Source organism: Eleginops maclovinus, chromosome 4 (assembly GCF_036324505.1).
Source record: "Eleginops maclovinus isolate JMC-PN-2008 ecotype Puerto Natales chromosome 4, JC_Emac_rtc_rv5, whole genome shotgun sequence".
Taxonomy (NCBI): domain Eukaryota; kingdom Metazoa; phylum Chordata; class Actinopteri; order Perciformes; family Eleginopidae; genus Eleginops; species Eleginops maclovinus.
The window spans coordinates 23,518,706-23,531,709 of NC_086352.1; the positions used below are offsets into that span (position 1 = coordinate 23,518,706).

Below are 13,004 nucleotides of genomic sequence, written 5' to 3' on the forward strand. Positions count from 1 at the left end.
CGCTTGTTTTTGGGACCCATATTATTGTTGACTTATACGTGATTGCACAACATCAGGAGACTTGCCTCACTCTCAGTCATGTATGACAGTGATACAGTAATCAACTTAGATTTGTTAATTTTCTGTTTTTGAGATTGATAAAAGTTTGTCAGCTATCAATTTTTACCTCCATGGCCTCCATATGTGTTACTTACAGCAAGTATTAGTTGGGATGTCATTTTCCAACTTTTTATTTAACTGAACCGGTTTTAAACTTTCAAGCATGCAGTATGTAGCCGGCATCAACTTGACATTGAGCACCTGAATATAAAACATGCAATGAGAAAGCAGTGCTTGTCTAAGTTTAGGCTGTTATCTGCCTGATGTCGGAGGGAGCTGATAGAAGAGGTTAATGAGCAGCGTCTCTCTGCTCCACACACTGAGGCCTCTGTGATGCAGAACTGGCAGACCTACTGTACTCCGCTGTTGTTCCTCCAGCAGTACCTCTCATTAGTGCACACTCATGAATAACCTCCTATTCCCTCGCAAAAACAAACAGGGGTTAACAAAGCCTATCTCATCAGTCGGGCTATACCCTTCGCTGGTGTACAGTTAGGTCCTTTGATGTGATGAATTCATGCCAGTTATGTCACCCTTATACAAATGCAAGTATAGTTTCCTCCACATTCTCAAACATACAATATTTGGATGTATGCCATATTCAGATGAACTGTAATTTGAATGTTTCAGAGGGCCCAGTTCAGGCCAGTAAATCTAGCAACTCCCTTGCCTGAGAAGGAGTTCAATTGAATTCAGGCAAGTAAAAAAAACAAATCACTGGATGAGTTTTTCCATTTGTGGCTAACTATTTTAAAGGATAGAGACTGACAGAGACTTCAAATGACTGGAATGTATTTTGATTTAACATTTGAAGGCTGCATGGGAACCCTTTTTGACCATATTTTGAATTTGTAACATTATGAAAAGCACAGGTATAAGTGATTAAGATAATGACGCCCAAACCACACTATCATGGCTCACTCGGACGACTTGAGGCATCGTTAATGTATTTAGTAACACATGCGCTTTCTCCACTAAGAAGGTTAATTGGTTTGCTGTGATACAGAAGAATCAGAATCTGATTCTGCGCAGGTGTTACTAATTACATTAACGATGCCTCAAGGTGTCCGAGTGAGCCATGACAGTGTGGTTTGGGTGCCTTTATAGGTTAAATCAAAATCGTATTTTCTATTATCCAATCAAATATGTATATTACTAAAACACGGTAGTGCAAGGTAATTAAGTACATTTACTGAAGTACTGCACTTTTTTACAATTCCGAGTTACTTGCACTGATGGAGAGTATTTCCATTTAATGCTACTTTGTACTTTTAGCCCACTACATTTTTTTTAGTACCTTTAGTTACTTTACAGATTTGGATTAATGATGTGAAATACAAACAACTGTTAAACAGACTTTAGTTACACCTGGAGTAACATTCAGGATACAGAGTGATAAAAACTAGCTGCAACTTTACCAGCTTTGATATCACTTTAATGCATCAATAATTGTAATCAAAACATATCATATGTGTTATTTGGAAATTGGCCAATCTGCATAATGACTACTTTGACTTTTGGTACTTTAAGTACATTCTGATGTGATTACTTTTGTACTTTAATTTGAATAACATTTTGAATGCAGGACTTTTAATGTAACAGAGTATTCCTACACTCTGGTACTTTTACTTAAGTACAATATCTGAGTAATTCTCCTACCTCTGCCACAACGTATACTGGAGTCATCTAATCCTGCATCTCTGGATTACTTCACTAATTATGGGAGGATCCACACTGCCACCTTCTGGCACCAGTATTTTGCTGGCACGTTAACCCATATGGCATGAAATCCCCCACAAATCAGAGGGTTTCAGTTCAAACTGCAATTCACCATTTCTCTGGGTTAGAAGTAGAAGAAGATCTGCAAAGTATGGCTTCAAACTGCATCGGACAGAGGGTGACACGATCAATATACATTATATATAAAATTCCTCTTTTCTCTGGTCAAGTTTATACAACATTTCATGTGTCTCTCTCGTGAGACTATCATTCATAAGAGAAACTAATTTAACAAGTTGAAAAACGACATACAAACAATATTTTTACTTACTAGAAAAGCATCAGGTGTTATTCTGAAAAACTGTAAGTCCACAATTGTAGTGGAAACTGTCTCATATAAGTTTAAGTCCTTATCAGATGACTTTTAATGAAATAAACATACATTTGCAATATGCCACATTGGAATCGACATTAACACAATTTTGTATTTTTTGCTGTACAAGTAGTTTTTTTGACAACTAGTCCAAACCTTCCAACTTCCTGCTATTCGTTCTGCCATCTGCTGTCACATGACAAACTAAAGAGGAATAGCAACTAAACAGGGACCGTTTAAAACTGACTTCATACATGGCCCTGACATACTGTTTGGTTTTCAGTGTAGGCAGGCTGATGCACACACACTAGTGTTTTAATTGTGTTTTTTGTACTGATTTTCACCACTACTACTTTCCATGTTAAAGCAACTTCTCATGTGTGGACCATGAATAATACCGATTTTTACCCAAGGTGCTGTGACTTTGGTGTCCTGCTTGGTTTGATTTTGTTTTGTGACATATTCACAAGTTTGTGCACATTTAAAAGTATCAGTTTGCAGAATGTATCTGCACTTCTCTTTGTCTTTGTATTTTTCCACAATAAAAATAGAGAACCAAATGTCCTAAGAAGATTAATGTTTGCATTTACATACAACAGGGAACAGCTTGTTCAAACTGTTGGTTATTCAAAAACAATTTGATTGTAGCCTTGCTATGTGTGCAGATGATCACCGATTCTTTATTGGGAAAGTGCACAAAAGACATCCCACATATTTTCTCATCATTTCCACTTTTTGGCATACAACTTAAGGCATGAGGAATTCAGTTTACATTTACATTAGCTTACTGGAAAAATGTATGAAATGTTAATACTACAGTTCACTATGCTGGAACTTACAACTTAAAGCATTGCACTTAAATGCGAGTATTTGCCAAATGACTCTGGGTCACAACATTCATAACATGTTACAAGTGCCAACATCCAGCATAGAGTGAAGGACCGACCCAATGAAATAGTTACAGAAAAGGCACCATTAGCGCTGTTTGAAAAGAATAAGCTTCCCATGAGTTAGTTTCAAAGAAATATACTAACATGATTAAATAATGTCTAGGGTTTCAACATGGCCTCTTTGTTTCCAGCGGTTTCCTCGGTAGGGTCAAAGGTGAGAAGCTCTGGCCTTGTTTGCAGGTCCAAAGCATGATTCAAAACAGGGCCAGTGATATATGGGTGCACTCTGTTCCACCTTGTTCCCCTGTGATTCTCTCAGTCATTCATCAAACATAGTGGTTTATCTTTACTTAAAACCCTCATAAAGGAAATTGTTTATTTACACTGTCGACAGGACTCATCTTTTGTGAATTAAAAAGTTAAAAGATATAAAACCTCAACATCTATAGTCATTATCCCTTTGACATTAAAAACAGTAGAGTTGTGTGGAACCGTGCGCAGTAAACATACTTCTTCTCTGATGAGGGCAGTTTGTTTTCCTGTATAAAGTGTGTGTGAGCTGCAGTCCCCCTTACAGCTGCAGACTGGGATCAGCCTATGAACGTCAGAGCGGCCATGATGCTGAAGCCCAGCAGGATGAAGAGCACCTTAAGAAGCTGCTTCCCGGGGGAGTTGAGCTCATGGGGGAGGATCTCCAGAAAGGTGATGTAGATGAACGTCCCAGCAGCGAGGCCCTCCAGGACGGCCTGAATCAGAGCTCCAGCCGCCAGCTGAGCCTCCATAACACTGATACCGATGGCGATGCCTATAGGCGACATCATGGCAAACACGCTGATGTAAGCAACCACCCATAGCGGACGGACTGAGCTCTGTACGAGCTTCACCGACAGGCTGAACACGATGATGGTCTTGTGGACAAGTATCGCTATGCAGATCTCTAATACCTGGAGAAGAAAACAAAGAAGTTTTGTGATTCTTTTTTTACCTCCTTTAACACCTTTTAAAATAAACACAAACAATAGTAGAGGATGAGAATATTGTGTAAAAAGGCTTGTTTGAATTTTAGTGGTTAAATATGAACGATCATCAAATCAATGAAGTGCATTGAACATATCTGTTATAGTAAAAATACTACATTTTTTATATATTACAATTATGGATTTTTCCAGATAACGCACTTCCAGTAATTTAACTGTTTTGGAATAAATCAATCATTACAAAAAGTCAATTTTACTGATTAGCAACTTCCTCAGCTTTGTCAACTAACTGATAGGCTGATGTTGATTTAATTTACATTCAATGGTGATGCAAGTGTTACCCAAAACACTGATACTTCATTAGCAAAATGAGAAAAGCCATAATCCATAAATTACTGGATAAACTGACTCCTCTTTTATAAGGAGAAGCAAGTTCACTAAATGGACATTTGTCCTGCATTTGATCCAAAACATAGAACACTTGAGGCTTTTAAAATCCGGGGTTTCATAATGCACTTGTTTAAACTGTGAATTCTTCCTTAGCACTAACAAAGATTGCTTTTTGGTTTTATATTTTCAACTACATAATTAAAAATAACATGTAAATGTTGATGACATTTGAAAGTGAGATCGGTCAAAAAAAGGTCTTTGGTTTTGTTTTTCTAGGACATTGCCTGGAGAACAAGAACATAAAACCAGCATGAAGATACAAAGTCCTGAGGGACATTGTTAGTACGCTCCGACTGTGAGGCTGTCTTATGACCAATGGAAACAGATTGGTTTCTCATGACAGCGAGATTTACTTTTGTTCCTGAAGCCACAAACAGAAACTGTTATCTTCTGGCATTTTGCTGAGTACTTGATTCCAACTTGATTTGAGTAGCATTTTTCCAAGATAAGGCTTCATTGCATGTCATGCAAAGAGCATGGTGGGTCCCTGTTTTGTTGAGGATGCACTCTAAAAAAACTCGAAAATCAGGTGTAGTGCTTTGGGTGTTTACCTTTGAGTCTGTGCTCTGTAGGCCAATAGCAAGACCTTCAAAAATTGAGTGGAGGGAGAGGGAGAGGAAGAGCATGAAGGAGCGAAAGGGGGAGTGAGCCTGAAAGTCAACATGGACATGTTGGCCGCTGCCCTCCAGATCATGATTTGTTCCATGGCCATGGCCATGTCCATTTCTGTTGTCCGCCATCAGGGGTGCCCTCTCCTCCTGAGATGCTACCATCTCTCGACAGTTTAGGACAATCCTCTCCAGTATGAGGACCATGAAGAATCCAGCAGCCATGATGAACTCGGCAAGGGGGAAACTGGTCTGTTTGAGAGAGAGATTAATGAGTGTGCAGGCCGTCTGATAACGTCAACATTAGGAAACACAGATTGTAAACAGTACATTATTTCTGTGAAGACCCTCAGTCATACAGGATAGGATATCTTAAATTGCTGTCAAACGCAAATGAAACAGATGATTTATTTTTGAACCCAAATGTTCTTTACAGTGTTATTTTTCTCTCTTCAGGTAATACGGCTAAAAAATGAATTGAATGAATTTTGAAAATCAATTAATCATCATTTGAGTATAATATCAACCAAAACAAATGATCTGCTTCCAGAACATCCATCTGTTTATCTTTTTAAGAGGTCAATTTGTTCTCTGTAAGTTGAAATATACATTTTATATCAATTTGTGACAAAGAAATTGGCGGCATTAATTCATACGTGGCCGTACCTCCACCTTCCGAACATCCAGCTCTGCGCTGATGTCCGACAGATAATCTGGAATGATGTCCAGCAGACATGCTGCCAGAAAAACCCCGCCAGCAAAACAGCTGATCAGACTCAGAAATGTGCGGTGCGTTTCTGCAGGAAGGATAGAAGATAAAAACATTACTTATGTTTTAACATACAGTGATAACAGTTAAAGCATTGTCTAAATTAGCCACAGTTTTGTGCGTGACTCTGCTGTTGTGTATTTCAGAAACTTTGATAGCAAATCATGATTCTATATGTGACTGAATGGGGCATTAATATTTTATCACATGTTTTCATCAATTGGTTAATGTGTATTGAATATTATATTATGTAACTAAGCTCGTGTATAGCTGAAATATTTATGGTAATTATTGAAGACTGATTAAATCCCTGACTTTCCGTCCTAAACTGGAACAGTTGTTTGAACATCATGTGACACATGATCATGAAAAGAACATAAGTCCATATTCCTCCGTAAACCACTCAAACACAAGCGGATATTATGGAGAGAATTTAAAATTTCAGTTCCATCTAAGAAAGCCAAAGTTCATGCTTAGATCCTTGTTCTGCCTGTTATGAGCTATTAAATGTGTTTTTAGGCGTTTAGGCTCAAGCCTGTCAGGTGACTGCAGGGGTGAGAGGAGGATTTATTCATGTTAGCGGATAACTTACACATTTAAGTTGAAACAAACTAAAATAACAACATAATGGAGTACTACGTAATTAACATCTCTCATGCCCACAATGGATATGTTCAAGGGAAATAAAACATTCTCGAAATAAACATTAGTTTCTGCTTTTTGTGGTGGTGGGTTGTGTTTGAATATCAGTGGTTAAAACTAAGATTAAACTCTTTATCACTACTCCCTTATCACTACGTTAATATTTTCTAAGTCACAGTTGATAAAATCAATAGCCGTTAATTGACTCTACAACACTACAGCGTGTGATTCAGTTGAGCTGGTAAACCACTATCCTTCCGGACCGTAACACCATACTGCATTCAAAGCACGGGACATTTACAGTTGGTTTCTTTATATGCAAATGACTAAAAATCGTACAACAGAGATCTCAACTGCACATTAATCAGCAAATTTCTGATTTAAATTCGGCATCGATGTTACAAAGTTTTTAAAAATCCAAGTCAGGTAAAACGTTCGATGTTTGCATTAATCCACGTTGTGGAATTTAGCTTGTGTATTATTTTACATGTGAAAGTGAACGAAATAAAGACGGTTTTATTAACGTGCTAGTGTTAAATAACCTTACGTTATATTGTTATAATAAAACGAACGGTTACCGACCTGTCCCGTTTGTGTCTCTGAACCATTTGATTCGAGCAGGGATGAATCCAACGAGAAGAGTTAAGAGCAATAACCCGACCAGAGCACCTATCTTCACTTCGAGTAGGTAATCCATGTTGTAGTATAAAACTGTCTTTTCAAATGTGTGGTTGACAACCTAACTATATCATCGTGTCTCTGGCTGCGGGGAAACCTGGATCTTCCTAACCGCTGTGAAGATAAGTGTTTCCCTGAGACCAACAGTCACAAGTGTTGTCATTTGGGATCTGTGGTACGGTGGTCGTAAAGGGTCAAATATAATCTATCGCGAAAACAACTAACCAGCCGCCCCACAGGTCTACCTTTCACTAGCCTTGCCTGCGTACATGTACTATTCCTCTATTGTAACGTACAATTCTGAGAGACTTGTTCTTTAGTAAATAATTTAAATTTCCTGCAACTTTATACTTTTAGTACACACCATTACAGTTATTGTGCTCTTTAATCAACTACGTTTTCATTTAGTAAATGGTGAGCACACTTCTACTGCTCAAATTAGGTGCAATATAATGAATGTATAATAATAAACAAACTTACTTCAGTAAATAACAAATACATATTTTTTTCTCCCGTTGAATGGTGGATCTTTGTTAAATGACCAGCAGATGGTGCTCTGGTACAACATTTCAAGAGCTTCTTGCGCGTATCACACACTTGATTGATGACGACATTCTCATGCGCCGGATATGTCGACCAGGATCAGCAGAAGATACAAATGCTGATGTGTTACAAGAAATCACACCGCAGGGAATCTTGTGAGTTTTTCCTTTGATGCGCAGATAACATAATAAGCAGAGAAGCGGGTCCCAGGTCGATGTCAAAGAAGACGCAGAGCAAGAAATCTTCAGAGAGCGAATGGCGGTGAGAAACACAGAAACACTGACTGACTCACTTTGCATTTACACACAATTGGTATGGGCATCAGAATGAAAAGTACTTCTGTCATCGTTTACAAAACAAGTGGTCAAAAGGCTTAACAGTGTTGTCAATATAACAGTGTCCTACTGTATTTTCTGATGTAAACTATGGCTATAGACAATGATTGAATGTGCACAAGGTTGCAATTGTTTTATCTTGTTTGTATTAAATTCAACAGTACAAAGTAACAAAACACTGCATGTGGGAGATGAATTCAATAGATTGGACAAATATTTACATGTACGCCTTCATGGTTTAACTATGATTTGTAACCTTGCCATTGCTATTCAGACAAGAGCAATACTGTTTACACCACTGCATAACACAAGGGCAAAATATAGAATGGGAACACCTGAAGTATTTTAGAGAACTGGTTGATCATTGTTGATCATGTAGTCTTTCACACAGTTATAACCCTTCATTAGTGAAAGTCAACATTAATTTAGGACTCAAGAATATATACGATATGCTTAACAGATTATGACATTGTGCATGTAGTATGCAATATACTCATGCCTTGATGTTTTGGGGAATAAGAATATTTAAAAGAGAAGCAGTGCAATAAATATTAACCAACATTTCATAAACTGTAAACAGTTTTCAATAGCTGATGTTGCTGTGCTAAGTCATTCAGATACAGGGAGACCACCAAAGAATGCAGAATAAGGTAACAAAAATATATGTAAGTTAGTTTTCTCCTCCAAATACTGAGCATTTGATTTTCAGTATTCACAGTTAAGAATCACATTTAAGATATGCCAAAAATGGTTTGTATGATAATCCAAAGTGTATTCACTTCACAAGACTAGAGTTGAAACAATTCTCTAAAGGAAGGTCAATTTAGAGAAAAATAATTTAGCTATTGTGTTAATCTACAATCTGTGGAGAATATTTACTGCTTCTCTTTTTTTAATAACATTGCTATCTAGATATTTTTAGATGTTTACAATTTTGGTCAAACAAATGAAGACATTTGAAAACTCTGTCAAGTTGAGCTGACCTTTTTGGACTGTTCCTTTGCATTTAAAATATAAAAAGATTATTAAATCATTGAGAAAATGATCTGCATTATACGGGATGAAACATATCTGTAGTTACAGCCTTAACTAGATTATTAGTTCACATTTCGTAAACGCACTATGCAGCCCACTCATAGGTTTTGTTTCATCATAACGTAATCAAAGTTCTGACTTTGTATTTAAATATAACTTAGCAAGGGTGTTCACAATAAAAAACACAAAAAGCTGTCTAAAACATATACACTGAGATGATTTTCTTTTAGGAATGTAATCAAATAAAGAAAAGATGACATATAAAATGTATAATCAAAAATGTAATAAATCAAAGACTTAGAAAACATCACGCCAACTATTTCCAGTGTGCATAGAGGAGCAAAACAGCTGCAAAGATGTTAATAATTACATTTAATAAAAGGACATCCCTATGTGTGAAAGTAAATAAGGGGAATGTAAAAACACCTTTGTTGTTTTCTTCTGTAATCGTATTGCTACCAGAAGGCTCCAAGGTACATCTTTACCAATCATTAAGCTTTATATCAAGGTTACAAAAACGCCTTGTTATTATTTAGGGTTGATCTCTGATTAGCTATGATCCTTTATTTATAAATCATAAGGTATGACACTTAACATTCACACATCTAAATCAACGTTTGCAGATTAAGTGTTATTAATTAGAATCTGTAGGATAAACGTCAGATATTAAGTTGCATTTACTGCCTTCAGAAAGCAGAAAGTCTGACAAACCATGCCTTAAGAGCTGTTTTGCATTTGTTTTAACTTAATATGAATTAATTGGTTAATCATTCAGAATCTGCTCTGTGTTTGCAGCCTAAAGGGAAAGTCGGCACAAAGGGGAAGAAGCAGATCTATGAAGAGAACGAGGAGACACTGAGGTTCTACAATAGAGTCATCCTAGGAGCTAACGTAAGAACCTCAATGCTTGTGTCAGGAGAAATGTTTTGTCACTGCAAGTAACAAACTTACACTTATTTTCGTTCTTCTGAGAATTTCTCCCCCATTAATTAGGGAATTGTTCGGGTTCTGAAGTGTAGCTATCTGAGGTCACAGCATTGAATCTCCATGTTTTTTAAGCTATTCAAAACAAAAAAAAACGCAAATCACACCACATTTAATAAGTTGAAGCATAATGTTTGAAATTATTGCTTTAAAGATAGCTGAAATTATGATTTCTAAATATCAAATTACTATTAAATTAAATGTCAGACTGCTAATCGGTTATTGAACTAATAAGCAGTTTCGTTATACTGATATGTTATCCAGCCTTCTTACAGATATACCACTCCTCCTTGTCCAGCAGTGGCTCAGTCAGTAGGGGTTTGGACTGGGAATCGTAGGGTTGGCAGTTCAAGTCCCCAAACAGACTTGAAATATGGAAGGTGGACTGCTACTTGGAGAGGTCCCAGTTCACCTCCTAGGGCCTGCTGTGGTGTCCTTGAGCAAGGCACCGGACACCTCCAATCCCCCCTCCCCATTGCTCCCCGGGCGCTGCATAATAGCTGCCCACTGCTAGGATGGGTTAAATGCAGAGGATAAATTTCACTGTGTGTGCTCTGCTGTGTGCTATGTGTGTGTATCTATCTATCTATCTATCTATCTATCTATCTATCTATCTATCTTTTACAGGCAATATATGCTGCAGTAAATCTTGTGGCTTTCTCCTCTTCTTTTGGGACATGGGTGAGTTGATTCATCTTGTAGTTTATAAGTATAGTTAATCAATAAAAGGTTTTTATCTGAATATTCCAAATCCTCCCTAAACCATTGTGTTCGTCCTGTAGCTGCTGCTTGGGTTCGCACTAGCAGTGTATTTGGGGAGTTACCGCTCAATGTACTCCATGGCCAGACCTACGTTTAGTGAGGATGGAGGTCTCCTGGACGGGGGGATCGACTTAAACATGGAGCAGGGGATGGCAGAGTAAGTATCCTAATTTACTCTACATACGCGATGAAATGAACATTAACATTTCTGCTCAGCCGCTGCGTAAAGGATTGAATTTATTTCTTTGTTTCCAGGTGACAATGTTATGTTTAAAATTAGAATGAAAAAAATGCTCCAATTGATCATCAGTCAACAGTATGAAGGACAGGGATATTTACCTGTCAATCACAGAGTTTGTTTATTTATAAGAAAAGAAGCTCTGGTGCAAAGTTTGTAAATGAAACATGTATCATCTTTTTAAATGGTATTGTTCTTTAGTTAGTCCTTTTACCCCTTAAACTAAACGTGGTAACTTGCAGAAACATGTCAGTGAGAATTAATTGTGTGTGTTGTTTTAGACACCTGAAGGACGTCATCCTGCTCACAGCCATAGTACAGGTGCTCAGTACGCTCTCCTCGTACTTCTGGTATCTCTGGCTGCTGGTAAGAATATCATTCTTGGCACTTCCCCTCTGATAAATCCTGTGACATGGCTGTTATTTTCTTTATCCTTTTATTTGGATTTCCTTGTTTCTTATGGTTGATGTTGTCTTCTGCGCTTGTCTCAGGCCCCAGCCCGAGCCGCCCACCTGCTCTGGGTGAACTTTTTGGGCCCCTGGTTTATGGCAGAGAACCCGTCGGCACCAGAGGAAGTGAACGAGAAGAAGCAGAGAAGACAAGAGCGCAGACAGATGAAGCGATTCTGAGGCTACAGGGCAGACAGAGCAGTATTTTTATACACAGAATCTCATATACAGATAACGAGGAACTCATAAGTTATTCAGGAACACATTTCGTTATTAAGTTAAACTTAATCTGAATCCGATACTGTGGAATCTTGTTTTCCATGTTTGTTTGTTTTTTCTGATTTCTCTGGAAATCTAATTTTCTCCCTCAACTATTAAATGAAATGTTCTGTATTTAGATGATGTCACGGTCTAAATTTCATTAATCCTAATGCAGAGATTTAAGAGTTTTGACCAAGGCACAATCCTTTCTTACTGCCTCCTGCAGATTCCCGTCAAAGGTTCAACTCACACCATGCAGAAAGATAAATCGGGTCAAAAAACTGACCTGATTCTGTTTGTGAGCTATTAAGTCATAAAAATGAACACAATGGATAGAAGTCAAGTTTTAATAGAAAAGATCGTTTTGCAATAAAAATCTCCTTCCAGTCGGTGGAGTTGATGCTCTCTTGTGTTTATATTCTCTTTAAGTGTGGTTTGTTAACAATATACCTTCAGTCTTGAGTTAGAGTACTGAGCTCTTTTTTTTCTCCACTTAGGCTAAACATAACTTGAGGTGGCCTAATATAAATCATTACAGCATAAAAAGCAATTCAATTAAATTGCTCTGTCGTCTAGAGGGTTCTCTAACAAATTGTAAGGTGTTATTATGTTTGCAGTGAAATGTGGAAATCCATTCTCCTGAATCAAAACACGGAATTTTGTGAGAAGCTGTAACATTCACATGGTCTTCCACTTGGAGCATACTTTTGGCAAAATTATATTTTCTTTAGTCTGTCTATTTGTTTTAAAGTATCCTAATAGAAGTGTAACTTATCATAAGTGAAAAAACTCTATTGGGCCCTTTCTTTGGTATGGCAGCATAATATATAATATGACTTAAAAGATGATAATATCAAGTCCTTAATCATATTTGTGCTGCTGCAAATAATTATTTCTTATACATTTGATGTTTATCATTGTTTAAGGTTAATCAGTTTCATGTTGATAATGAGATGTCATCAAATTTGGATAAAAAAGGTGATCAAGTTGACCACCACTGTCAAAATCCCAAAATATTTTGCCTGATGATAGAAAGGTTATTCCAAATGATGTCAATTATTGTTTCAGTTCCTCGAATACTGAAGAAATGCCGACCACGTTTTGTGTTTCCATCCGGTGAATTACACCGTGTCCTCAGGAGAAAAAATGTGTTTATTATCAAGTCTACTTAGTGACGTCACTTGTTCTATCC

At 37.3% G+C, this 13,004-nt stretch overlaps 2 protein-coding genes across 2 annotated transcripts; one reads left to right on the forward strand and one right to left on the reverse strand.

Annotated features, from left to right (window-relative positions):
• Nucleotides 1-2,845: 2,845 nt before the first annotated feature.
• slc39a1 (solute carrier family 39 member 1) lies at nucleotides 2,846-7,372 on the reverse strand. Its single transcript, XM_063882374.1, has 4 exons — nucleotides 7,110-7,372; nucleotides 5,783-5,913; nucleotides 5,060-5,368; nucleotides 2,846-4,025 (listed from the first exon to the last, which is right to left on the reverse strand). Exons 1-4 carry the CDS (start codon nucleotides 7,222-7,224, stop codon nucleotides 3,672-3,674), a joined length of 909 nt encoding a protein of 302 aa, XP_063738444.1. The 5' UTR covers nucleotides 7,225-7,372; the 3' UTR covers nucleotides 2,846-3,671.
• Nucleotides 7,373-7,794: 422 nt separating this feature from the next.
• On the forward strand, nucleotides 7,795-12,217 carry tmem208 (transmembrane protein 208). Its single transcript, XM_063880622.1, has 6 exons — nucleotides 7,795-8,009; nucleotides 9,914-10,009; nucleotides 10,730-10,783; nucleotides 10,885-11,021; nucleotides 11,384-11,468; nucleotides 11,594-12,217. The coding sequence occupies exons 1-6, from the start codon at nucleotides 8,004-8,006 to the stop codon at nucleotides 11,729-11,731; spliced, it is 516 nt and encodes a 171-aa protein (XP_063736692.1). The 5' UTR covers nucleotides 7,795-8,003; the 3' UTR covers nucleotides 11,732-12,217.
• Nucleotides 12,218-13,004: the final 787 nt, after the last annotated feature.

Coding starts and splice junctions, on each gene's coding strand:
- slc39a1 (XM_063882374.1), bottom strand. CDS start 7,224: ATGGATTACCTACTCGAAGTGAAGATAGGTGCTCTGGTCGGGTTATTG. Junction 5,914..7,109: donor CAGAGACACAAACGGGACAG/GTCGGTAACCGT, acceptor TCCTTCCTGCAG/AAACGCACCGCACATTTCTG. Junction 4,026..5,059: donor TACAGAGCACAGACTCAAAG/GTAAACACCCAA, acceptor TTTCTTCTCCAG/GTATTAGAGATCTGCATAGC.
- tmem208 (XM_063880622.1), top strand. Junction 10,010..10,729: donor GAGTCATCCTAGGAGCTAAC/GTAAGAACCTCA, acceptor TATCTTTTACAG/GCAATATATGCTGCAGTAAA. Junction 11,022..11,383: donor ATGGAGCAGGGGATGGCAGA/GTAAGTATCCTA, acceptor GTGTTGTTTTAG/ACACCTGAAGGACGTCATCC.